General features: G+C 47.6%; 1 protein-coding gene across 2 annotated transcripts in view; it reads right to left on the minus strand.

The window, feature by feature from the left end:
- Nucleotides 1-27,443, minus strand: part of LPP (LIM domain containing preferred translocation partner in lipoma) — a 429,725-nt gene that overhangs the window by 98,772 nt on the left and 303,510 nt on the right. For both annotated transcript variants that reach the window (XM_054983496.1, XM_054983497.1), the window contains one exon: nt 21,569-22,207. In XM_054983496.1, the coding sequence (XP_054839471.1) occupies nt 21,569-22,207 (639 nt within the window). The remainder of the gene's footprint in view (nt 1-21,568; nt 22,208-27,443) is intronic.

Below are 27,443 nucleotides of genomic sequence, written 5' to 3' on the forward strand. Positions count from 1 at the left end.
GTTGGGCTGTGAATCAACCTTCTGCTGGTTTGACTCCTACACCTGCCATGAGTTCAGAAGGTGGCCTTGGGTCTGCCACTCCTCTCAGCCCAGCTCTTCAGCTGCATTTTGGAGATAATAATAACACTTTGTTCACTGCTCTGAGTGGGGCACTAATCTGTCTAGAAGGGCGGTATATAAGCACACTGTCGTCCTGATTATTGCCGGTTTCCCCTCTCGCAAAAGCTCCTCACCCCTTTGCCACACACATTCTGTAGCCTCCATACGCTATCCTTTGCTCCTTCATGGCCACCATCTTATCTAATATTACTAGATATTAGATGTTATCCATATTAGATGTTATATGGTTTTTATATGGTGAGCAGGTGTTTTATTAGAAAGCTGTGTTAATGTATTGTGATTTTATCTTGCATATTTTATCTTCTGTCGTAACCCACCCTGAGCCCGCTTGCGGGGAGGGTGGGATATAAATAATAAATAATAAATAATAAATAATAAATAATAAATAATAAATAATAAATAATAAATAATAAATAATAAATAATAAATAATGGTGATGATGATGATAATAACATGATGCCACCCTGTCCCAAGCTAGCCTTGAGGCATGAGGTCCCCTCCGTCACGCCCTCTTCCCTTCTCAACCACCTTTTCCACCCGGTCTTGGACTTCTCCCCTTCCTTCACATTCCCTGTACTTGCTCACATTCTGCCCCCCCCCCATCATCTAATTTAGACTTTACACCCCTTTCTGGATACTAATCCTCCTTGTTAATCTCCGGTTAGCACTTCACACCAAGACAGGCACTGTGGCAAAACAAATACAGAATCAGCCCCCGGCAAAACCCACTACATTTTTAGAACTGGAAGGAGAGGTCTGCTGATCTGGTCCAACCTGCCGTGTGTAAACAGGGTGGGGAACATCCACAACGAGTTCCTGACCGATCTTTCCATGAAAAATAAGAAGAAAGAAAAAAAAACTACGTGGCCAGGGATCCCACATCCTCCCTGGGAAGTTCTTTTCCCTCTGTTGCTTCACCTTCATTTACCTCCCTGCATCTTCAAACCAGCACTGAGAGCCACAAATATATTTGCAGCAGAAGCAAATAATACCCTCCTTCCTGTTCCAGACACACAATGCAGTTGTAGCCTGTGGAACTCAGGGCTAAATGAGGGGGGCAGTTTCAGCAGGCTGCCATTCTGAGGAAAGGAGAGGGTGCTTACCCCTTTCCTCCCAGCCTTCTTTAATAACATAATAATAATAATAACATTCAATTTATATACCGCCCTTCAGGACAACTTAATGCCCACTCAGAGCAGTTTACAAATTATGTCGTTATTATCCCCACAACAAAACACCCTGTGAGGTGGGTGAGGCTGAGAGAGCTCCAGAGAGCTGTGACTGACCCAAGGTCACCCAGCTGGCTTCAAGCGGAGGCGTGGGGAATCAAACCTGGGTCTCCAGATTACAGTCCTGCCGCTCTTAAGTGACTGACCCAAGGTCACCCAGCTGGCTTCAAGCGGAGGCGTGGGGAAACAAACCCTGCTCTCCACATTAGGGTCTTGCGCTCATAACCACTACACCAACCTGCCTCTCTCAGCCTAGAATTGCACACCCCCATCCCCACCCATGAAAAGATAATAATAATAATTGCGCTTACATACAGACAGAATAGTGCCTCTCCCAGAACGGTGAATAAGTTAGTGTTATTATTATCCCCCCAATACAGCTGGGGAGCTGGGCTGAGAGGGGTGGCTGACCCAAGGTCACTTGCTGAGCATGTGGCAGGAGTGGGAGTCGAACCAGCAGAGTGCTGATTCACAGCCAAACCACCTAACTACTCTGCTACAGCAGCTCCCTTATAATAATAACGACACTTATATACCACTCTTCTAGACAGATTATGGCTTCGCTCAGAGTGGAGAACAAAGTCGGTGTTATTATTATCCCCTCAATACAGCTGCAGAGCTGGGGTTGAGAGGAGGGGCTGACCCAAAGCCACCTACTGAGCTCATGGCAGGAATGGGATTCGAACCAGTAGAGTGCTGATTCACAGCCAAACCACTTAACCACTGTGCTACAGCAGCACAGATATAGCAGCAGATATAGATATTCCCTATCTTTTACCTCCGGCAGGTGGATGAAATTTTAAGTCAAAAACAGGGTGAAAGGATTCACCCTCCCGGCTTGGCATGCTCTTCTTCCACTTGGGCTGGCAGCCTGCTGAGACTGCTGTTTGTCCGAAAACAATCTACCTGTCTGCATCTATTTATAGATATAGGGTCTTCATGCAATGTGGAGATCACCCCCCCCCTCCAGAAGATGCTCATTTAAAATAAAATAAAACCAGAGAGCCTTTGATATTATATTGCTTGACTCTTGGTTTTTAGGCTCTGCTGATTTTACTATGTGGCTTTTACGGTTTGATAGTTTTACTGCTTGATGTTACTGCTGTTTACAGTTGAACAACAAGCCAATCTGCTGTTCTATATTATTATGCTAGATGTGATTTTATTGTTTGAATTGTTTGTGTACTTGGGTCTTACGGGCTGATTCAGAGGACGATGGGACATGCATTTTCCCAAACGACAAAAAGAGGAGACTTACCAGGAGGCTGGAGTGTGTGTGTGAAAGAACAGCCCCTGAGAGGCAGCTGGGGGAGAAGGTGGAATGGAAGAGGGGAAAACGTGACTGCTGAGGTTGGAGGCAGAGGGCCAAGCTAGAAGTGACGGGTTACACTTGAATGGCCAGTGAACAGACTCATGTATTCCTCCGTGTTCACTTACACTCCACTTGCACTCCACTCGATCATGTAGTGCAAGTGCAGTGCAAGTGAACAGGGAGGAATACATGTGAGTCGTGATCAAGTGGAGTGCAAGTGAGGCGCAAGTGAACAGGGAGGAATACATGTGAGTTGTGATCGAGTGGAGTGCAAGTGGAGCGCAAGTGAACCAGGAGGAATACATGTAAGTTGTGATCGAGTGGAGTGCAAGTGGAGCACAAGTGAACAGGGAGGAATACATGTGAGTCGTGATCGAGTGGAGTGCAAGTGGAGTGCAAGTGAACCAGGAGGAATACATGTGAGTTGTGATCGAGTGGTGTGCAAGTGGAGCGCAAGTGAACAGGGAGGAATACATGTGAGTTGTGATCAAGTGGAGTGCAAGTGGAGCACAAGTGAACAGGGAGGAATACATGTGAATCATGATCGAGTGGCGTGCAAGTGGAGCTCAAGTGAACAGGGAGGAATACATGTGAGTCATGATCGAGTGGAGTGCAAGCGGAGCGCAAGTGAACAGGGAGGAATACATGTGAGTCTGTTCACTTGCCATTCAAGTGTAACTCATCACTTCTAGCTTGGCCCAGAGAGATCGAACCCTTTGCCATCTGCTGCCTGAACCTGGGGACACCCAACAAAGTTGACTGGCCGTGGATTCAGAGCAGAAGAAAGCATTCTTATCCAGAAGACACTTTACTGACTTGTGGGATTAAATGCTTACGAGATATAGTGGTGGCTGCTGCCTTGGATCGCTTTGAAGCAGAACTGGGTGCATTCATACAATGTTAAAGTCTATCTGACAAAAAGAGCTTTGCCTCTCAAAAGCACATATTCTGGAAATCTCGTTGGCCTTTAAGGTGCTACTGAACCTGCATCTTGCACTCCTACAGACCAACATGGTTACCCAACTGAAACTGTCTATCAACCCATGTGAGTCATGGTGGTTAACAGTAAAGAGTCCAGGAGCACCTTTAAGACTAACCAACTTTATTGTAGCATAAGCTTTCGAGAACCACAGCTCTCTTTGTCAGATGCATCTGATGAAGAGAGCTGTGGTTCTCGAAAGCTTATGCCACAATAAAGCTGGTTAGTCTTAAAGGTGCTACTGGACTCCTTACTTTTTTGCAACTACAGAGATCTAGGACCATGGTGGTTAATGGGACCTCCATGTTCAGAGAAACTGTACCTCTGAATAACAGTTGCTAAGGATAGCTCCAAGGGCATCTAGTTGGCTAGTGTGGGCAACAAGATGCTAAAGCAAATAGACCTTTGGTGAATACATGAAGCTGTCTTATACGGAATTGGATTCTTGGTCCATCAAGGTCAGTTTGGCCTACTCAAACTGGCGGTGACTCTTCAGGGTCTCCGGTGGAGGTCTTCCACATCTCCTCCTATCTGCTTCTTTTAACTGGAGACCCCAGGGATTGAACTTGGGGCCATCTGTATGTGAAGCACATGTTCCGCCATTGAGCTGAGGCCCCTCTCATCTAAAGGGATGTATAGACTGGATCGACTGCAGGGTTGGAGACAGGGGCATGTCAAGAACAAAGAGAAGTATGAGGTCGTAAGCTGGAGGAGGGGAGGAAACAAACTTCTTAAGAGGACAACAGGGAAAATGGAAGCCATGAAGCAATTAGCTTAATACCCCATCATGCGGCCTCACTCAGAAGCACAAAATCCCTCTAGGCACTGCAGTGTTCCAAATCACTGATGCGCATCACATGCATGCACTAATCCACAATTCGGAGACCTGTTGCTCATTCGAGGCGCTTATCCGTAATAGTTGATGTGTACTTCCTGGTTTGGAAGCGGATGATCAGGAGTACGTTTGGGGCCTCCTTGCAAACACTGCCATGTCCTCCCGTGTTGCTGTGGACAAAGCCCTTGGACCAGCAAGCTTTCCTGTGGAGCTGCTTCTTTCGTCCACTTTCTGGCGTTGCTCTTGCCTCCGCTTGTTATTTGCGTGCGTGCGTGACAGAGAAAGGCTGGACCCAAAGTTGTTGACAGCAAAAAGGGAAAAGCAAATACTGTATTTTTAGAGCCCAGCGCTGACTTTTACAGGCGTCTGGGCTCGTAAGTGCCCGTTCCTCTAACACGGTGCTGAGCTACCGCATGAAAAATAAAATAAAATAAAAACATTACAGCAATCATATTTGCAGGGCATAATGAGTCACTGTCTAACGTCTAAAACGGGAAGTAAATAATTTTGCCAGGGCTGTCGTCGCTGCAGGAGGCAAAGCGGGGAAAAGAAACCTCAGGCTTCTCCAAAAAATCTTCCTCCTTCATCCCATTTCTCTTAAAAGGATCTTTATCTTTCCGACTGACGAAGCTGCAAATCAAGCGATGGCAAGTGTCGGGTGCAAAATTAAAAAAGGATGAAGAAAGCGCTAGAAACAGAATGAAAAAGCAGTCCCTGTGTTTCTCTTTAATTACTGGGCCCACAGGTGTAGCAGTGCTGGTACCACAAGAACCGAATCACAACAGAATTAGCATCATGTCATGGCTGGGAGGAAGGAAGAGCACTTTTCCATGGGATTTTGTGAAGTAGCCCCGTGGCGCAGAGTGGTAAGCGGCAGTACTGCAGCCCAAGCTCTGCTCATGACCTGAGTTCGATCCTGGGGGAAGCTGGGTTCAGGTAGCCAGCTCAAGGTTGACTCAGCCTTCCATCCTTCCGAGGTTGGTAAAATGAGTACCCAGTTTCCGGGGGGTGGGGGGGGAAGTGTAGATGACTGGGGGAAGGCAATGGCAAACCACCCCGAAACATCGTGATGCGGCGTCCCCCCATGGGTCAGTAATGACTCGGCGCTTGCACCTTTACCTTTTTTTTTGTATCCCTGTATCATCGCATTGCAACTGGACAGAGGAGCCCCATGGGAGAGAACGCTGCCCTTAAATCAGGCCCAGAGACTGAGCAGCAGGACAGGAAGGGGGCCCCAGTGTCAAACATCCCCTCCCCAAGCAAGTGATGAGTTGGCCTTCAGTGCTGCAATCCTCCATTCCCCTTGTCTGCAATATGGGGATAGTAAGGCCTACCATGCAGGAAGGAAGGCAGCATGGTGTAGCCGGATCTTGCCAGATCTCAGACGCTAAGCAGGGTCAGTACTTGGATGGGAGACCACCAAGGAAGACTCTGCAGAGGAAGGCAATAACAAACCACCTCTGCTTCACACTTTCCTTGGAAGCCCCTTGCTGGGTTCACCGTAAGTCGATTGCAACTTGACGGCACATACACACACACACAGGGTCCACCATGCATGCCTGGGCTAAAGAATACTGAGATAACGTATGGGAAACAAGGCTGGAGCAGATATCCCCAGTTGTTGCCTTCCTGGAGGAGAACCGTCAACATCCTAGGCCAGCTTGGAGAGAGAATTTTCCTCTGGACTTCCACACTCCGGGAGGGCCTGAGCAGCTACTGCTGCTGATGTGAGCCACTTTTTCCAGACCAGAAATCTGCCTGCAACCACACAACCGTGTCGGCAGCAGCTCCCGGCAACTCTCAAGGGGTGTGTTCTTCATAAGGTGGCCACAGTGAAGGGGGTAGTATGCAGACCTGGGTTCAAGAGAAGCTGAACACCACCATTCCCAAGCAAAAACGTTTCTTGGGCTCGATGAAGGGGAAGTTTGGAACAAAAGCGATCCATTAAAGTTTGGTGCTAATGAAACCCTTTCACATTCTTTGCTTTGTTAGCACCTGATTGTTTACAACACGATTGTCCGTGGCTATTTTTGAATTAAGTGTCCAGTCCTTGCAGCTTTGTCTTGACGGAGCTCGAAAAGATGAGGGCTGTCACAGTGCCTATTTATTCAAGGTTTGTCTGGATTCTGGAGCTATGATCTGCCCCAAATTTCCAGCTTTCTTTAAATAATAATAATAACATCTTCATTCTTTAGAAAACCAGACACTCAAGGCCAAGTATACTGAAAGAATTCACCAAAATATCAAAGCTTCCCCCCACCTTCCATTGCTTGAGCCAATGACAGATACACTTCCTACATTCCTCCCAGAGAATCTCGTCTGCCGTCTCAGTGAATTCTGCTATTGTCAGGCAGAGCAAAAGCTGCTTCGCCTCATCTTTCCGCGTGTTTTGTAGTGGTTTCCAGGAGGAGACACAGGTAGACAGTGAATACATTAATGCATAATGAATATAATGCAAAGGAGGCTTCCTAGAGTTGGTGTGTGTGTGTGTGTGTGTGTGTGTGTGTGTGATGTGCCATCAAGTCGTCTCCGACCTATGGAGACCCTATGAATGAAAGACCTCCAAAATGTCCTATCATTAACAGCCTTGCTCAGATCCTGCAAACTGGAGGACGTGGCTTCTTTGATTGAGTCCAGCCATCTCATTTTAGGTCTTCCTCTTTTCTTACTGCCTTCCACTTTTCCTAGTGTTATTGACTTTTCCAGAGAATCTTGTCTTCTCATGATGTGACCAAAGTACGACAGCTTTAGTCTTGTCATTTTAGCTTCTAAGGAGAATTCAGGTTTGATTTGATCTAGTACCTGCTTATTTGTCTTTTTGGCTGTCCAGTTCGGGAACCACCTCCAAACATTTTGCCATGCATGCAACCTCAGCATGCATGGATCCTGGATACCTGAGGTTGCATTACATCGTTGCTGATATGGGCTCAAGAAATTAATCAATCAGCATACAGTTCCGTCACCGAAACTCAGCTCTGGAAGAAGTCACCCTCAAAGGCCACCCAACCTCTCTTGCTTTTGATCCCCTGCAGGCTATCTTAGCCCCAGTATCAAATTCTTGCAAGCCCAACCTGATCTGAAAATAAATCACACGCCAGATGTAAATCAAAATGTATGTAAGAGACCCCCCCACATGATCAGAGATATGCAGAGGCATCGCCGATAGGTAAAAAGCACGGCGATGACTCGCGTCTCTCTTCTGCGTGACCTGCTTTTGAATAAACAACAGCATATTCCACAGTCAATTATCTTTAAAGTACAAAGTGTTCTGTTACCAAAAAAAGACCGTTCGCAGCGGCTGGTCAAAAAGGACAGATCTGTGCACCAAAGTGAACATTTAATCTTTTGTGTTCGCTTATAATTTTATATAAATGGGGTTGGCTCGGAGGCCTCAGACAAGACGTTGCCATGTTCTTTTTTCTATTATTTCATAAAACATCTAATTGCAGACTTCGGTGAGAGGTGCCGGCACTGCTAGAAAAATGAGACAAGGTATGCTTTGCGCAGGCCAGTAATAGGGCTTCTGATGGAAAAGTGGGAAAACAAATCATTACTGGTACATATCGAATGGAAAAGACCTAATGGGACTCGCAGAATAAACATTCCCTTTTATTTCGGCTTCAAGATGCATTTTTTGGCAAGCCTCCCCATTATATACTTAAATTGCTGAGTTTATTTTTAAATGGCTGTTAAACTTGCACAATCCACAAGGGAGAATCTCATTTTTATAGTAGCAGGTGGCGAGCAGAATGAACTTCCCTTTGACCCCAATTGCAATCAGGAAACGGTAGCCTCCCCCCTTCCCCCATACTTCACGGCCTTGCTTCATGAAGTTGCCTTATACTGAATCAGAGATTTGGTCCACGTAGGTCAGAATTGTCTACTCAGAGTAGCAGCTGCTCTCCAGGGTCTCAGGCAGAGGTTTTTCATATCATGAACATCACTCCCATCCTACAGTCACTCCATTGGCTACCTATCAACTACCGTGCACAGTAGAGATGGGCATGAAACGGGGGAAAAACAAAATGAGAGTTTTGCTTTTTGTTGCGTTCCACGAATCACGAATCATGAACTTCCACGAAATTGTCCTGTTTCGCAATATGATTTGTTAGTTTGGTGATTCGTCAGAACCTGGGGCACTTCAACAGCCCCCTTCATACCCAGAGATGCCAAACTCACAGGGAGACTTCAGCAGGGTCTCCTCCAGCCACTCTCCATGTAGCACCTCTTTGCTGACTTTTCCCTCCCATCCTCCTGGCCTCCTGCTTTCTGCCACTGCTGGAAGAACAGTCAAGCAGAGCAGATCTGCTTGGGTTTTCCTCTCTTCAGGTTCTCTTTGCTGATTTTTCCTTCCCTTCCTCCCGTCCTCCTGCTGCTCTGACATGCCGTCCCCCCCCCCGCCCCCCAGTTCTCAAAGGAAAAGCTGAGCAGAGCGGATCCACTCAAGATCCACTCTAGGGAGCTTGGGGGTGGGAAGGGACATCAGAGCAGCAGGAGGATGGGAGGTAAAGAGTCAGGGAAGGGTTCCTGAAGCTGGCAAGCTGCAAACAGCGGCAGGAGGAAGTGCTGAGGCTGTTACTCCACCACCCCGTTCTTAAAAATGGAGAAGGGAAACAGAGAGGGGAGGGAGTCTCCAACTACAGTTCCCAGATAAACTTGCGCAGACCCACATTGCTCAGCTCTCAGGTTGGCAGGGAGAGCTGCCTATCAAGGTTATGTGGGCTAAGATTGGAGTTTCCACGACAACAAAAGGTCTGCAGATATTTCGGGCCAATGTTGCCTAGGGAATCAATGGATCAGTGCCAGCCTGTCTGGCATCACAAAGCATTAATGAATCAAACAAATCAGCCCCCAAAGTTGTGGATTTCGTGAAAAATGTGGCCTCACGAAACGCGGTTTCGCAATAAATGAATCAGCCCAATTCGTCATGAAATTTGATTCGTATTTCAATTGGTGCCCATGTTTAGTGCTCAGTTCAAGGTATTGGTTATCACATACAAAGCTCTTCACAGCCTTGGCCCGGCATACCTATGGGATCGTCTCCCTCCCTACATTCCTCCGCAGCAGCTTCACTCATCTGAACAGGGTCTCCTGCAGGTGCCAGCCTGTATATGGGTGAAATCAACAGCAGCCCGTACATGGGCTTTCTCTGTGGTGGCCCCTGTCCTGTGGAACGGCCTGCTTGAGGAGGTCAGGAGAGCCCCCACTCTCCCAGCTTTCTGCAAACGTTGTGAAACCAAATTATTCAGAAAGGTTTTTGTATTGTAGGGGGGTGGCTCTCAGATGCTTTGCTAATGAGTTAGGGACCAGAGACTTCACCATGTTGCCTTATGTACTATCTGTTGTTTAAAATATGTGCTCCAATGAGTTACCTGTGCCTCATGTTGTCTAATGACAGCCCTAGAATTGCTTATGCTCGTTTCAGCATTTCTTCAACTCTGTACTCGATTCTTGCTAATGCAATGTCTTTGTAAACTTGCATTCATTTACCCTATGACATTGTTTATGGAAATGTCCTTGATACTGATTGTCCTAATCTCATGCTGTGTAGTCCACCTTGAGCATCAGTGAGAAATGCAGCCTATGAATGACATAATACATACATACATACATACATACATACATACATACATACATACATACATACATACATACATATGTACATGTGTACATGCGTACGTACATACGTACAGGAGAGGATTTCACTTTTTTACAGTGGCTTTGACTGAAGAGACCAATTCCGTGGTCTGTCGTGCAGGGATAAAGGCTTTGATAGATTTCATCGAGGATCTACAAAGATCTACAAGACTACAAAACTCAGCTGATGCTCCCACATTTCTCAGATGCAAAAAGGGAATTGCTCCTAAACACTCCCCTCCCCAATCCAGGATCACTTCCCAAGGATTCTACTCAGCTTTCTGCCTGCTGTATTCAGAAGCCCAGACCACAGGCATTTTAATGAAGCCTCTCCATGTTAAAAAATAAGGTTAGTTATCAGCCAGGAAGAAGAACAAGGGACTGCCCCAGGCGAATAGGAACTTCCAGAGCGTATGTGTTGGCCTTCCTGATAAGACTGTTGTGGGGATAAAATGGAGGTGAGAATGATGTAACCTGCTTTGGGAAGAAAAGCAGGGTATAAAAATTAAATAAATGCCAATGAACAGAGGAGTGTAGGTCTATCAACGATTATTAGAAATCGAAATGGAACTGGGGAGAGCCAGTTTGGTGTCGTGATTAAGAGCAGCAGGATTCTAATCCGAAGAGCCGGGTTTGATTCCCCTTGAAGCCAGCTAGGTGACCTTGGATCAGTCACAGCTCTCTCAGAGCTCTCTCAGCCCCACCCACCTCACAGGGTGATTGTTGTGGAAATAAAAAAAACATACTTCATAAACTGCTCTGAGTGGGTGTTACATTGTCCTGAAGGGCGGTATATAAATCAAATGTTGTTGTTATTAACTTCCATGTTTTGTCGCTCTCGAATACCAGGTGGGGGTATCAACGTGAGAAGAACGTGGCTGCCATGGCCTGTTTGTGCTCTTCAAAGGCTTCTGCAAATTCTGCAGGACTAGAAGAAGCTGTGGCCTGATCCTGCCTTTATGTGTGCTGTATTTGACTGAATTAATTTTAAACAATAAAAAACTGCAACTGCTTTCACTATCCTTCGAGTTCCATAATAAAAAAGCCAAAGAGGGAAAAAAACCGTTTTCATCTTGAGTAATCTTGCTAGTAATACATCATGGCCGAGTGCAACACTTTATAAGTTTATTTTACTGTTTCAGTCCAGGGAACGGAATGGGCAAGTGCCAAAGTACAGTTGACGTAGTATAGTGCTTGGAGTGTCAGAATACTGATGTGTTTAGTACATGAAGGACCTTGGAGATCTGAGTTCGGACCCCGCTTTGCCTTGGAAGCTTGCCGGATGATAACCTTGGGACTGTTGCCCACTTAATCTAACCAGCTTCACAGGGTTGATGTGAGGACAAAATTGAACGGGAGTTTGGGAGCGGGCGCTTGGAGCTCTTTGGAAAATGGTGGGATAAACAATGGTATAGATTTCATATCAACTGCTCATGAAGCTAGTTTTCTGGAACTTGCATGCATATCTTTGGAACATTTCTGCTTAATGGGGGCCAAGCTACAAGTGACGAATGACACTTGAACGGCAAGTGGATTGAGTGGAGCGCAACTGCTTGACAGTTATTTGATGGTATTTAATCAGACAACTGGCTAAACAGTTTTGGGTCCAACAGCCAGCCCTAAGAGGGTAGATGGAGGGCAATCTGGGTTGGAAGCAAGAAAACCTTCTCAGATAACCTTGCTTAAGTTCAACATTGTAAGCAATGTAATGATGACGATGATGACGATGATGATGATGACAACGACGACAATATTAATATTGAGAACCCCAAATACAGAATGCCAAGAATCACAACTAGAGATGGACATGAACTGGGAAAATGGCGGTTCATTGCGGTTCGTGGTTAGTCACGTTTCACGAACTACGAACCACAAACCGGCATGGAATTGCCCAGTTCATGAACCAGTTTGTTTGGTTCGTGAATACATCACTTCCAGGGCAGCAGTAGGTCTGCAGAAACCGCCCCCCGTTGCCTAGGAAACCGATTGATTCGCGCCAGGCTGTCTGCAGTGATAAACCAAAAAACGAACCAAACAAACCGGCCTAGAAATCATAGCGGTTTGTCACGGTTCGTCAGAATTGCCCTCCAACAAACTGCCAGTTTATGAACCAAAAAACGGCTCACTTTGTGACAAACGTTGGTTTGTATTTTGGTTTGTGCTCATCTCTAATCACAACACAAAAGAGCCCAAGAGTATTGAGCACGGCACACACAAAACTAACATACTGTACCACTCGCTAAGAATGCAATGTGACTGGATGGTGCCAGAGACTCCATGCTCCAAGATCCGTGGCTTGCAAAAAGAAAGGAATGCAAAAAAGGCCCCCTGTAAAGGTACTGGTCAGTCGATTCCCTCTCTGCAATCTTCAGTGGGTCATAAGGCCACTGGTGCGGGGCTGTGAGAAATCACATGGAGGCTGCTGGCCAAACCGAGCTAGCGGTTGCATTGAATGGAGGCCATGCAAAGCAGCCGAAACTCCACCTGCCTAGCTAATGGCAGGCCTTTTCCTGAAGGCGTTCACAAAAAACGTGGGCAGGCCTGTCTCATAGACATTCCAGATGTCGTATTTTGTTCACAGGACAGCAGTTGGACCCACAGCCCCCTCTGCTGCTTGTCACTTCTTAGAGCCAAGCTACAAGTGACGCCTGACACAGGCTGGACACTTGTCAGCTTCCCTCAAGTTTTGATTGGAAATGTAGGCATCCTGGTTTTACAGCTTGGCTCTCCATTAAAGCTGCAAGACCAGGATGCCTACATTTCCCATCAAAATTTGAGGGAAGCTGACAAGTGTCCAACCTGTGTCAGGCGTCACTTGTAGCTTGGCTCCAAGTAATCTCTCCTTTCCCTGTTCTGCTGCTGGAGCACCAGGTTCGAAAGCCACTTCGCTTCATTAAATGCAACCCTTGAACAACAGCACAGATTAAAAGGAAGCAATATTCCATCTCCTAACCCTTAGAGCACATTCAATTCTCACAACAAAGTACCATTAGTTTCAACCAGGGTTTATTGAATTAACTGAGGGCCAAGCTACAAGTGACAAGTGACACTTGAACGGCAAGTGTATTTCTCCCTCTCCACTTGCGCTCTACTCAATCCACTTGCTGTTCAAGTGTCATTCGCCATGTGTAGCTTGGCCCTGTGAGCCATCTTGGGTAACCTGGTTTTAACTTAATAATGTGATTGTTTTACTTCTATGTGTTGTATTTTAACCCCCTTATCCTGCACCGGCTCCAAGTGCCAAGGGGGTGGCAACGTATGACTTACCATCCGTGGCTGTCGTACGGCTAAGTGTGTTGGGTTGGGGAAAGCAATGGTGAACTACCCTGTAAAAACTTCACTGGGAGACTCTGCGGATCTCTCTCGACGCGCTATAGGACAGAAAGGCCTGGAGGGGGACAATCTACGGAGTAGCCGAGGGTCGGACGCGACTGTGTGGCTTGGATCAGATCGGTTGTATTTTAAAATGTTTTATTGTTATTATAGTGTTTTAACCAGCCTTGAGCCCACTTGTGGGGAGGGCGGGTAAAAAATTAAAGTGAATTAAATTAAATTAACCATGGTTTAGCACAGCAGGCAATCAAAACTAACTCAAGTCTGCTGGGAAACTCTACTCCCCCGCCCCCTGCCCTGACAGAAAGAGGTGACTGCAGAGAAAGAGGCGAGGATTTTGCTTTTGTTCTGCACCTCCCGTTCTGTGCCCTGGAGGCAGCACTGCTGAACAAGTCAGGACTGGGAGTGGGTTCAAGTCCTACAGGAGCAAAACCCTATGGACCTGTTTCCTGCCGGAGCAGTCCTCTTTACTGCATCTAACAACAGCTCTATAAAGATCCAGGGCAAAATTAGATGCAAATTGTTGCACGTGTAATCACCGAACAGGGCAAATAACATCGTGGTTAACTGTTTGGGCCGCAAATCAGCACTCTGTTGATTTAAATCCCACTACTGCCATGAGCTCAGCCTTGGGTAAGCCCCCCCTTCAGCCCCAGCATCCTAGCCATATTGTGGGGGTCATAACAACACTGACTTTGTTTGCTGCTCTGAGTGGGGCTCTAATCTGTCTAGAAGAATGGTATAATTGTGCAGTTATTATTACAGAGCGCTGCTTTAGCATAGTGGTTGGGCTGTGAATTGGCATTCTGCTGGTTCGAATCCCACCACTGCCATGAGTTCTGTTCGCTGCTCTGAGTGAGGCTCTAATCTGTCTAGAAGAGTGGCACATAAGAATACTGTTATGTGAGCAGCCGTAGTATAGTGGTGAGGTGGTTGGATTGCAAATCAGCACTCTGCCGGTTCAATTCCCACCACTGCCATGAGCTCAGAATGGCATATAAGCACAGTTAGTACTATTACTATTACTATTGCTGCTGCTGCTGCTATTACTACTCCCTCCCAGGTCATTTTGGCTGTGAAAAATGGCAAGAGAGGAAGGTGGAGAACTCCTTCCCCTGCTGTGGTCCTGATCCAAATCTGGCCCTTGCAGCACTTTCCATAGCCTCGCAGCATCTGCCAGCCCCCGTCAGAAACTGATGAAATTTGTTACATTTAGTTTGGGTCCCCATCCCATAGTAGCCAGCTGTGAGTCGGTGTTACATTTGAACAAGACCAGAAATATTTCAAGATCTGCTAAAGTTAACGTCAATGCAACCTGCATATAAAAACTATGTTATATGAAAAGTATATTATACTTAAATATACAAGTATATGCTGACTCTTTTTACCTTACTCAGTAGAGAACAGAAACGGGAGCGGTGGGTGGGCCAGCCCTATCTTTGCTCCCTTCCAAAGGAAAACATCTCAGCTAGAGACCCACATCTTGTACAAACCCCCAGACTGACTATGAAAGTGCTCCCCCCTCGTTGCTGAATTCCAGCCCCCAACTGGGCCCGTCAGGCCGAAAGCACTTCCTGGCTGCCCGAGTGAAGGGCTACGCGTCGAGATTGCTGCTGTTTTTAGCACAGAACACGAGGAAGGCGAACTCTCGTTTTTAATGGATTTCATCCTGTCATTCTGTTTATTTTGTACATCACTTTGAGTGTTTTGTTTTGTTACCAAAAATGAATAAATGATGGAGGAGGACGAGGGGATGCTACTTCTTGCTTTTCTGCAAACATTTCAAATGGTGCCTGTGTTTGGTGAGCCAGCATGGGAGGGCGACGAGGGAACCAGTCCAGGGTTCATTAGATCCAAGAGCAGCTGTGCCGGATCAGACCAGGTGCCCGTCTAGTCCAACACCTTGGCCGATTCCACACGGCTTACCTGAAGCTGGGCCGTTGCGGAACGTTGCCGATCATGCCGGGAAAAATGCGGAAGATCGCGTTTTCTCGTGCGAGTTTTGCACGACGTCATGCAAAACTCGCGTGAGAAAACGCAATCTTCCGCGTTTTTTCTGGCATGATCCGCAACGTTCCGCAATGTCCTGGCTTCAGGTAAGCCATGGGGAACCGGCCCTTGTTTCACACAGTTGCCAAGGAAGACTAACAAGCACAGCAGGGAGGTGAAAGCCGTTCCTTGGTGCTGCCCTCCAGCACCGGCATTCAGAGGTACAGTGCCTCCCAAGACGGAGAATCCCCATTCCGTTATCAAGGCTAACAGCCACCAGGAATTTGTCTAATTCTGTTTTGAAACCAACCGAACAGCTGGCCATCACTATATCTTGTAGCAGTGAATTCCACAAGCCAGACACTCTGTGAGTGGAAGAGTTGCTTTTTGTCTGTCTCAGTGAATCCACTGCCCATCTCTGGGTGCACCCAAGTACCAGCACTATGGGAAGGGGCGGGTCCAGAGGAGGGCAACGAAGATGGTGCGGGGTCTGGAGACCAAGTCCTATGAGGAAAGGTTGAAGGAGCTTGGAATGTTTAGCCTGGAGAGGCGACGACTGAGAGGTGATAGGATAACCATCTTCAAGTACTTGAAGGGCTGCCATATAGAGGATAGTTTGGAGTTGTTTTCTGCTGCCCAGAAGGTTGGGCCAGAACCAACAGGTTGAAATTAAATTGAAAGAGTTTTCAGCTAAATATTAGGAAGACAGTCAGAGCGGTCCCTCAGTGGAACAGGCTTCCTTGGGAGGTGGTGGGCTCTCTTTCTTTGGAGGTTTTTAAGCAGAGGTTAGATGGCCATCTGACAGCAATGCTGATTCTGTGAACCTGGACAGATCATGAAGGGGAGGGCAGGGAGGGCTGCATCAGTGCTTAGTTCTCGTGGCCCCTTCTTACATGCCCAGGTAAGACCGATCGCCACCTTGGGGTCAGGTAGCAATTTTCCCCAGGCCAGTTTGGCCCGGGATCCTGACGGTGTTTTGCCATCTTCTGGGCATGGAGCAGGGGGCACTGGATGTGTGTGGGGAAAGGGGAGGTAGTTGTGAATTTCCTGCATTGTGCAGGGGGTTGGGCTAGACGGAGGTCCAACTCTATGATTCTAAAGGGAGAAAAAGCTCTCATCCAATTTTGTTGTTTCGTACACCTCCCGAGTCCTCCCTTAGTCATCTTTCCCATGAAGCGAAAAATCCTCAAATGTTTCGTTCAGCCTTTGCTTATGGAAAAGGTGCTCCAGCCTTTGGATCATGTGTAGGAAATCCATATTTGGCTGTGAAGCTAACAGTCAGTGCAGTCGTATTGCACACTTACTCCAGGTCCGCTGAAATCACTGGTCACTGAAAGGATTGAAGAAATTAGAATAGAGCAAGGGTCCAGTAGCACCTATAAAACTAACAACATTTAAGGTAGGGAAGGAGCTTCCGTGAGTCACAGCTCTCTCCTTCAGATACCATTGAAGTGAGCTGTGACTCACGAGAGCTTACTCCCTACTACACATTTTGTTAGTTTTATAGGTGGCACTGGTCCCTTGCTCTTTTCTACTGCTACAGACAGACTAACACGGCTACCACAGCTACCCTTCTTGATCTGTCTCCATGGAAGGCACCACATTTAACTGTACACAATGGAAATAATTTATAGAGTCTCACTACTCAGGACATCTTACACAGGGACTCTCAAGTGACTTCCTTTCGGTGTGGTCTTATATTCAAGTGTGCTCTGTCTCCCTAGCAGTGCATGTGTATCCGCAAGGGAAGATCTTTCACTCGAGCGCCCCTGTGTAAGATGTCTTGTGTAGAGAGGCTGGTAGTTTGCCCTTCTCACTGGAACCCAAGTTGGATCCCTTCATGGAGGACAGGTTCATCAGGGGCCACGGTGAGTAAAAGGAGCCTCCATGTTCAGGGGCAGCGACCTATCTTGATCTATCTCCATTGAAGAAATTGCAAACCCTCAACCAAACGGGGGACTGCAACCAAGAAATCAGAAGGAGATTGAGACTTGGAATGGCAGCCATGAAGGAACCAGGGAAGATCCTGAAGGCTAAGGAAATGTTGCTGGGCTCCAAGATCAAGATAATTCATACTACGGTATTCCCCACTGATCAGGAGAAAATCGATTCATCCGAAATGTGGTGTCAGAGGAGAGCTTCACGGATACCATGGAAAGACAAATAAGTGTGTTCTACAAATTGAGCTGAATTCTCTTTAGAACCCCAAATGACAAAACTGAGGCTATCGTTCTTTGGCCACATCACAAGAAGAGAAGGCCCTCTGGAAAAGTCAATAATTCTATCTAGGAAAGGTGGGAGGCAGCAGAAAAAATTGAAGACCCAAAATGCGATGTCTTGACTCAATAAAAGAAGCCACGTCCTCCCGTTTGCAGGATCCGAGCAAGGCTGTTAACGACAGGACATTTTGGGAGGGGGGAGTATTAATTTATAGGGTTGCCATAAGTCAGAAGTGACTTGATGGCACATCACATACACATCAAGCTTGCTATGACTTAATTGATTTTTTTCCCCAGCAGAAAAGAGAAGAAATCATGTTGGGGACTGAACAAAAAAATGTGTCTCCAAAGTCAGAAGCTCTTACAAATTACCTCCCCAGACAGAACTCCCCCCTCCGAAGCCCTCGGAATTGTATTATGATCCCTTGCTTTGGAGGCAGACAGGTACTTGGGGACATAATGGGGGGCTGATAAAACATTATTTCAAACCAATTTCTTCGTGTACATAATTCACTGATATTTGTTGGGCGTGCGTACAGAAGGGGGGGAATGGTCAACATCACTGGGAGGGTTTTCCTTGTCTAGTGGTGGATATTTTTCTCCAGGTTAAGGCCAGCATTTCATTTAATGTACTGATACACACTGTAGTGGTCTGGAGGTAAATCTCTCCAGGTAGCTAAATTACGTAGGAGTCTAAGTAAGATTAATAATACCGGGAAGCTGTTACTTAGCTACCGCAAGTGCCAACCTCGGCAGGGATTTCTATACCATTAGGGCTGAAAAGAACGAAAACACACACCAGACCAAATCTGAAGTCTGCGCAGGTTTTTCCTCCTTGTTCCTCGACATATGCATTAAGGCAGAGACGGAAAGAAAACAACATGGGAAGAGACAAGAATGCCAGATTTTTCTCTGAAAGATACGGAGCGGAGGAATGGGTTTAGGGTTGGGTTCGGGCAAGCCAAGGGAGGAAAAATCTAGGATGTCAAGAATGAAGACCAGGGAGATTTTAAATGTAACCTGGCAGAATTAACAAAATAGTAAAGAGCAGGGCTTTTTTCTGGGAAAAGAGGTGGTGGAACTCAGGACCGCACAATTACGTCACTTTGGGACAGCTGGAACAAGGGGGGAGTTTTTTAAAGTTTAAATCGCCTTTGGCAAAAATAGTCACATGGCCGGTGGCCCGGCCCCTTGATCTCCAGTCAGAGGGGAGACTAGATTGCCCTCCACACCGCCGGCCATGTGACCATTTTCAAGAGGTGCCAGAACTCCGTTCCACCGCATTCCAGCTGAAAAAAAACCCCTGGTAAAGAGGCCAGTAGCACCTTTAAGACTAACCAACTTGATGGTAGCATAAGCTTTTGAGAACTATTTATTATATTAGATTTTTTTTTAGTCCGCCCTCCCCGCCAGGCGGGCTCTGGGCGGAGTACATCATTTCAATTTACATAAATACAGTTAAAAACAGATAAAACAGTATACAAATAACATTAAAACAACTTTATACAATACAGCTTCCCTTCAGGTGGCGATGATAAAATAGTGCTTTTCAAGCCCTGGCTCATATGTGGGGTGGTGGACAGATCTTTAGTGTGGACAGTGGGGGCCCAACCTAGCCTCCACCATATGCCTGGTGGAACATCTCTGTCTTACAGGCCCGGCGGAAAGATAACAAAGCAGTTCTTAACTGTGAGCTACTTGGAATTGCTGTGAAAAACAAAACCAAGACTCCCCCCCCCAACAATTCATGTTTTTTTTTTAAGCGACAAAAAAGGGTGATAGAAAATTGCACCAAGGAGACACTATTGACGGATCCTTGGAAACTTCTTGTGGAGCTGAGTGGATCAAACGAGAGCCCTCCGTTCACTCCGTCTTCAGACCCACAGAGACATCAAACCCCAAGATCATGCCACATAAGAAGAAGAACTGAACTGCCAGGCATTACATTATGAATGCCTCTCGAACAATTCTGCATGCACACCGGTCGCCCTCCATAATTCTCTCATTTCCAACCAGTGACAAAATGGCAGGTTTAAGCTGTTTTTATGGGAGTGGGTGTTACTGTTCTCTGACATGCCCTGACTTCTTCCACTCCTCAAACACATCTAGCGGATTAGTTTCATTATCAGCTTTGGAGGCAAGACAGCCACAACTCCATCACAAGAGAAATACAGACCTCCCCTCCCTCTCCATCCTGCAACATATGAAAACAGAGAAGGCATCTGTCCTGCCCGTCAACGTCAACATTCATCGAGACAAAATGTGAGAAGGAAAAGCTGTCAATCAGACCCAGCTTAGAACGCTTTTAGGGGACGCTGGCTCGGGAAGATCATTGGCAAAGCCTGGCCCTCGATCCACCACAAACCAGGGCACGATCCTTAAGGGAGATCCTTCCACCTCCCCAGCTGGCCCTTAGTTGGTTGTATAGAGAACTAAATTGAAATGCAGAGAGTGTTTCTTGGAATGCAAGGGCCATGAGCCCCTTCCACTGTGCAATGCTGCCATCTTGCTCCATGCAAAGACCCACCTTCTGCTCCTATGAAGAGCAGAGATGTCACAGTGGAGGTACACAAGGACTTTCCTTTCCAGGTAGCAGCAGGTATATTTGGGTGGTCTTGGCATTCAGTGGGGCGCTCGGCAAGACAGCGGGAGCTCCACGGAGCTAGAGGAGGCTGCCTGCGGCTTGTAAGGAATTGTTTTCCTTCCATGCGCTTGCACACGTGCAATACATTTCAGGTGGCATTAAAACAACGGAGCCGTTTGAGGACATCGAGATGGAAATGGAAATTCTGATTTGCACACTGAAGCTCTGCAGGTGAAATGAGGGCAGGCGTGCGTGGTTTCGGCATGCTGCAATGGGCATGGAAATATCAGATTTGCCAGAAAGGCTAAAGTAGCATCAGGAATGAAAGAAAGACAGAAAGACAGAGCTGGAAGAGTCCCCAAGGGTCATCTAGTCCAGCCTCCTGCACAATGCAGGAAATTCACTGCTCCCCCCCCGCCCCGCCCCAGTGATCTATGTTCGACGCACAGAGGAAGGCAAAAATGTTGGTGATCCACCCCGCCCCACTTCTTAAATTAAACGGGAAGGCCTGTGCCTTTTGGTGGTTTGCTTTCCACAGAGGAGGGTTGCAATATAACCTCCCCAAACCACGTCTCTTGCAAATCCAGGCTCAAAATCTCCTCCTACTCCAGCAAGTAGGCACTTGAGGTGCTGATTCCACCAGAATTTCCCTTGTGAACACACTAGAAACAAAGGAGGGATGGTCCGTCCCTAGGCACAGAGCGGCCCCGTGTTGGGCAAGCATAACAGAGCAGATCCTCGGATGGGCGAGCACAGAGAATCACCATGTCCTCGGTTCAGCCTCGGGGGGTTGGGGACACGCAACGCGCCATTCACATATGCTGACATGTAGAGAAGCATGCCCCTCTTTCATTCGCATGGAGGACCTAGTGGCTATGGAAAAGGATGAGGTCTCACACGCGTCCTCTCTCGTTCTAAACACGTCAGCTCCCTGAGTTTGCCATTTCTTCGGACAGCGTTCAGCAGCTTTGCAAAACAGGAATGGAGGAACTAGGCTGCAGTGGCGGTCTTGCTTTAATGGCCAACAGTTTGGCAGGGAAACAGGCATGTTCCGACAGACCCACAAGGCAAGGAAGCCGCAATGGGACAGTGTTGTGGTTAGTGACGGGCTGAGGTCTCAGAGATCCCATTCTGACACGGGAGATTGCTTTGGATCAGCCATACGCTCTCAGCGTTACCTACCTCACAGGGTTGCTGTGAGGATAAAACAGAAAAGGGGAGAATGCTGTAAGCGACTTTAGGTCCCCAATAGGGCGAAAAGCGGGGCATAATGGAGGTAAATAAGTAAACAAACTTTCAAGCATCTTTAAAAAGTTTCTACCTTGTCTTACCTTTGGTTGCAAGGAAGATGGCTGAAGTGCTGGGCCTGGTTCCGTGGCAAAAGCTTTTTTAGCATTTGATGGGGGGTGCTGCCCAAACGGAGGCACGGGTTCAGGCCTCCAGGTGTTTTGCGGCACATAGGATGGCTCCGTACCATTTCGCCCTCCATAGCTTGGCCCGCCAGGGTAGCTGGACTCTTGGTAGCGACCTGGTGGGGGCGCATAGCCATAATTCGGCTCAGGATAATGCACAGGTTGGGGCGCGTAGCCGTAATCAGGCGCCCGAGGCTGAGACGGAGCGTAGGGTGCTGGCGGCAGAGGTGGAGGCGGAGGAGCTTGGTGCGGGACTAAACTGCTGTACTGGGGAGCCGGTGGCTGGAAGTGCGGGGCGGGCTGAGCCGATTTCACCTGCACGTTGAAAGTTGGTCGGGTTGGGGTGGAGGCCGTGGCATAAGAAGCTGGAACCGGCTGAGGTCTCAGGGTGCCAACGGGAGTCACGGGGATCGGAGACAGCTGAGAAGCCGGCTTGGAAGCTGATTTCTTGGTGGCGGTCAGAGGAGGCTGGTTGGGAATAACCATGCGCTTGTGGCCAGTAACTGGTGTGGACGCTGGAGGGGTGGCCACCGGAGATCCACCTGAAGCCACAGAGCCCTGTGCATGTGAAAAATCAAGAAAAAGATAGTTCTTAGCACTAGCAGAAAGCCTTTGACTGGGCAAGAGGGCCATCAGGAATAACTTGAGCTGCAGTGGACCAGAAGGCCACCTTTTAGCACAGCCTCGATCCAGACCCACAACTTTCATAGAATCATAGGGTTGGAAGGGACCTCTAGGGCCATCTAGTCCAACCCCCTGCATAATGCAGGAAATTCACAACTACCTCCCCCCCCCCACACGCACACACCCTCAGGGACTCCCGCTTCATGCCCAGAAGATGGCAAAACACCTCCAGGATCCCCAGCCAAACTGGGCTGGAGAAAATTGCTACCTCACCCCAAGGTGGTGATCGACCTTACCCTGGGCATGTAAGAAGGGGTCACAAGAACTAAGCACTGATGTAACCCTTCTTGCCCTCCCTCTTCACGGTAACTGAAGGAGCTGTGACTCACAGAAGCTCCTTCCCTACCATAAATGTTGTTAGTCTTATAGGTGCTACTGGACCCTTGCTCTATTCTAATTTCTTCAATCCTTTCAGTGACCAGTGATTTCAGCGGACCTGGAGTAAGTGTGCAATACGACTGCACTGTCAGTTAGCTTCGCAGCCAAATATGGATTTCCTACACATGATCCAAAGGTTGGAGCACCTTTTTCATAAGAAAAGGCTGAACGAAGCATTTGGGGATTTTTAGCTTCATGGGAAAGATGGCTAAGGGAGGACTCAGGAGGTGTATGAATCTGTAAAAATGGATGAGAGAGAGCTTTTTCTCCCCTTAGAATCATAGAGTTGGACCTCCATCTAGTCCAACCCCCTGCACAATGCAGGGAATTCACAACTACCTCCCCTTCCCCCACACAAACCCAGTGACCTCTGCTCTATGCCCAGAAGATAGCAAAACACCTCCAGGATCCCTGGCCAAACCGGCCTGGAGAAAATTTCTTCCTGACCCCAAGGAGGCGATCGGCATTACCCTGGGCACGTAAGAAGGGGCCACGAGAAGTAAGCCCTGATGCAACCCTTCCTGCCCTCCCTCTCACGGTCTGCCTAGGTTCACAGAATCAGCATTGCTGTCAAATGGCCATCTAGCCTCTGCTTAAAAAGCTCCGAAGAACAAGAGCCCTTCAATTCAAGCTTACTATTCAAACTTACTATTTTAAGCAAACTTTATGACCAAGGCCCATCTTAGGAGGGAAATGGTTGCATCTTGCAAAGCATCCCAAAGCGAGTTTTTCCAGGATGCATCATAGCTTCATTCTCTCCCCAGATGACCTGAGAGACGGGTCCAGGTACACTCAAGGCTCCCTTGTGGCCATGCGGTTGGAGGGCACTGGAGATGGCAGGTTTGAGCCCAGTCAATGCCTGGGTGGGAGTCTCGAAGCATCCCACCTCAATGAGGTACCCTAGTCTGCTCCATTAACTTCGTTGATGGAAGAAAAGCAGAACACAAATGAAATGCCTATGTTCACACCGAGGAAGCGCAGAGTCCTTCCAAACACTACTTTAAAACTACTGCTCTAGCATGTTGTATGGATGCTATATGCTTTGGTGGTCTTCGGAGATAGAAATAGAGGAAAACAGAATCATGGTACGTTTTGGTATGAATTTTCGTATGCAAAATAGAAGGGGAAAGCAATCTTTTCCAGCACTTATGCAAGCAAGCAAATCAATCCCAAAATGATGGCAAAGCTGGGATTTAAATAAAAGCCAGCCTTTTTCTTATTCTGGCAGAGCTTCTGCATCTTTATTAGCTGCTAAAAAGACAGAAAACCAACCTGCTGGCAGAGAGATGCTGAGAGGAAAGCTTTGCCTGTTCAATTTCTGCCTGAATACAACTGTTAAAGGGAGAGGAGCTCTGCAAAGGGGGGGGACTTGCTATTTTGAGCGGAGGTTTTCTGGAATCAATTCTAGTACTCTAAAGACCAGAGGAAGATAACAAAATAGTTGTGTGTTTTTTTCTAGTTGTGAGTTGAAAGGCGGTTGGTATGTACACATAACTCACTTTTGCCTGGGGGGCATCTCTTTGGCTAGGTTGGGAACTGATTTCAGAATGTGAAAAACCCAGTTGACCAGTGGCACAGCGGGAGGACAAAAATGTGGTGCATACACAACGGAAGTCATGCTTCTTCAAACCACTTGCAACTCTCAGAAGAAACGTTGCTTGTCTGCGGCAGAAATACTAGATTCATACTTCTCGCTCGTCTGGATTTTATACCTTTCTTAGATCCAGAAGAATTAGCCATTTTAGTCTGTAGTTGCATAATAGCAAAGAGTCCAGTAGCACCTTTAAGACTAACCAGCTTTATTGTAGCATAGGCTTTTGAGAACCACAGCTCTCTTCATCAGATGCATCCGACGAAGAGAGCTGTGGGTCTCGAAAGCTTATGCGACAATAAAGTTGGCTAGTCTTAAAGGCGCTACTGGACTCTTTACTATTATATACCTTTCTTGCAAGTAAAGAAACCAGTTAATGAAAGAAAAAGAAAATACAGAGTTGGGGGGGGGGGGCAGCACTTCATTGCCTTCCTTCAAAATTCACCACTCGCCCCAGACAGTAAAACTCCAGGATTAACTACGTTGTACTGCCCTGGCATGAAATGCTATTCTACTGGTTGCTGCGTCTTTATTCCGGACTCTCTAGGGGACTGTAAAAACCTTAGGTTAAGCCGGGTTAATTTCTCTCCCTCCTTTAATTTACAAGTACAATTTGCAAAATGTGACTTGCCAAAAGGGGGGTCAGGGGAGAGATCAAACTGCGGAGCACGGATCTACTCGCCTCCGAAGGAGGGAGCAGAGGGAGAGGAAAGCGTGGATCACCTTTGCCTAAAAGCGAGCGATAAAGCCACATTAAAGGAGGTCGTTTTTTTAAAAAAGTAGAACACAGGCTTCTAATGTTGAAAAGGAAAATCGATATCTTGCTAAAGCAGGACAAAGCAACTTCTGTCGAAGAGCCAAATCATTAAGGCAGAAGGATTAAGGCTGCAAGCTCGTGGGGGGGGGGCACCGTGGAAGGGGATTTAAAAATGGGGGGAAGGAACGGGGAGAAGAATTTCAGGCATCCAAGTACAGGCAGGGAACTAAGGAGCAGCTGGAACAGAAAGTACAGCAGACTTTGGGAGAAGGTGTGTCCTATGGTTTTGGCATTCCAAAGTGACGGATGTTTGGGCTGAGGTGGTCCACCCATTTGAGAAGTGGGCTCACCTGAAGATTACTCGGACAAACACAGTCCCCCGCATGCAGAAAGCTAGACACTAAGAGCAGTTTTCTCGCCTAGTCTTTCCCCTTGCGATGCGGATTCTTGATCTGGAAGATGTTTCGGGTGGTGGTGGTAATGGAAGAACGTTCAAGCCCCACACACATCCTCAGACACCGTCAGACCAACTAAGGGAGGATGTGTCACCTGCAGGGCCTTACAGGTGGCGACACCGATATTCTGGAGTGCCACTGCTACATACACAGTAAGCTTTCCAGGGGCAGGAGGGGTTGATGCTTTTCCTGTATGTACCACAGGAAAGATGGGGGTAAGCAACATTTAAATCACTCACCAGAACACATCCATCATAGGTTTCGAATCGGCAACAGGGTTTCTTAAGAGCGTAAGGAAGTCAGGCGCACCAGGCCAAAGGTCCACCTAGTTCAACATCCTCTTTCAAAGAGCAGCCAACCAGGTAACAGTGCATCGTCTCCCCCCTCCCTCCCCGGCAACTAGTTACAATGGGACGTGTGTCCGAACCTGGAAGATCCATTTAGCCAGCAGGGTGAAAACTGCTCCAAACTTGGCCCTCTGGCTATTGCTCTTTCATATCTATGAAGCGATCTTACACCAAGTTAAGCAATTGGCCACCTCTCTCAGTACGATGGTTACCAGCCTCCAAGATGCCGCCTGGAGTTCTCCCAGAATTACAGTGGATCTCCAGCTGACAGGGATCAGTTCCCCTGGAGAAAAAGGCAGCTTCGGAAAGGGGGCTCCCAAGTAGGGTTGCCAGATCCACGCTGGGAAATTCCTGGAGATCTGGGGGGAGGGGGTGAAACCTGGAGAAACCTGGAGAAAGTGAGGTTTGGGGAGGGAAAGGACCTTGGCATGGCATAATTCCATAGAGTCCACCACCACCACCCCCCGCCGAAAGTAGCCATTTTCTCCAGGTGAACTGATCTCTGTGGCCTGGAGACCAGTTGTAATTCCGGGAGATCTCCAGCCACTACCTGGAGGCTGGCAAGCCTAACTCCAAGGCATCATACCCCTCTGAGTCTCCTCTTCTTAAACATGACCCTCTCTGGGCACCAACCCCAAATCTCTAGGAATTTCCCAAGCCCAGTTGGCAACCGTACTCAGCACTGCCTGCTTTGATTGGCAGCACGGCTCCAGAAATCTTCCCCATATCCAAGACGCTTTCGCTGAAGATGCCAGGCGCTGAAGCTGGGACTTACTTCCTGGTTGCAAAGCCACTTTGGGGGTGCCCCTGAAAGGCTCTTGGGTGCATTCCCTGCATGAATGCAATTGGCTCACCAAAGCAGTGAAATGCTAAACGTGCAGGCGGGTCGCCATATGATTACGAAGCTACTTTCTTTCCCACGGCACTGTCAGCTCTTTTGTTGTTGCTGCTGTTCTTTGTTTTCATATCCACCCAGACCCCTTGCCCCGCATGGCACAGCACCGTCTCCTCAGTCAAGCTTTCATGGTAGAGAAGCACCCTCCTGACATGGGGTCCTTTCACTGGCCCTGCTAAGAACTGGCTAGTTGTATGCTTTGTATGCTTGTATGTTTGTATGCTGGGCTCGTTTTTTAAATGCTGGATTCTAAAGCCCTGAACGGACTGGGATCAACATGCCTGCAGGACCACCTCACACCATATATTATTCCCCAGAGGGCACTTTGTTCTGCTGATAAACACCCTGGTCTCAAGGACATTCACCTGGCCAGGGCCAGGGCCTGGCTGCAGCCTGGTGGAACTCTCTTTCCATCTAGGGCCCTGTGGGACTTGTTACAGTTCCGCCGGGCCTGTAAGACGGAGATGTTCCGCCAGGCTTATGGTAGTGGTTGAAGTGTGGGTGAAATGTCAGGTCGGCCTCTCTGCTCCGGCCTTTGGCCCGCTCATTTTACATTCTGGTGACCTGTCCGTCCTACCTCCATGATACTGGTGTGTGGGCTGTATTACGGTGAACCATCTCGTACTGCATTTTAAACTTTTGTATTGGAATGATGAAATTGTGAATTTTATCTTTTACTAGAAACAA

This window comes from Eublepharis macularius, chromosome 6 (genome assembly GCF_028583425.1).
Source record: "Eublepharis macularius isolate TG4126 chromosome 6, MPM_Emac_v1.0, whole genome shotgun sequence".
Taxonomy (NCBI): Eukaryota; Metazoa; Chordata; class Lepidosauria; order Squamata; family Eublepharidae; genus Eublepharis; species Eublepharis macularius.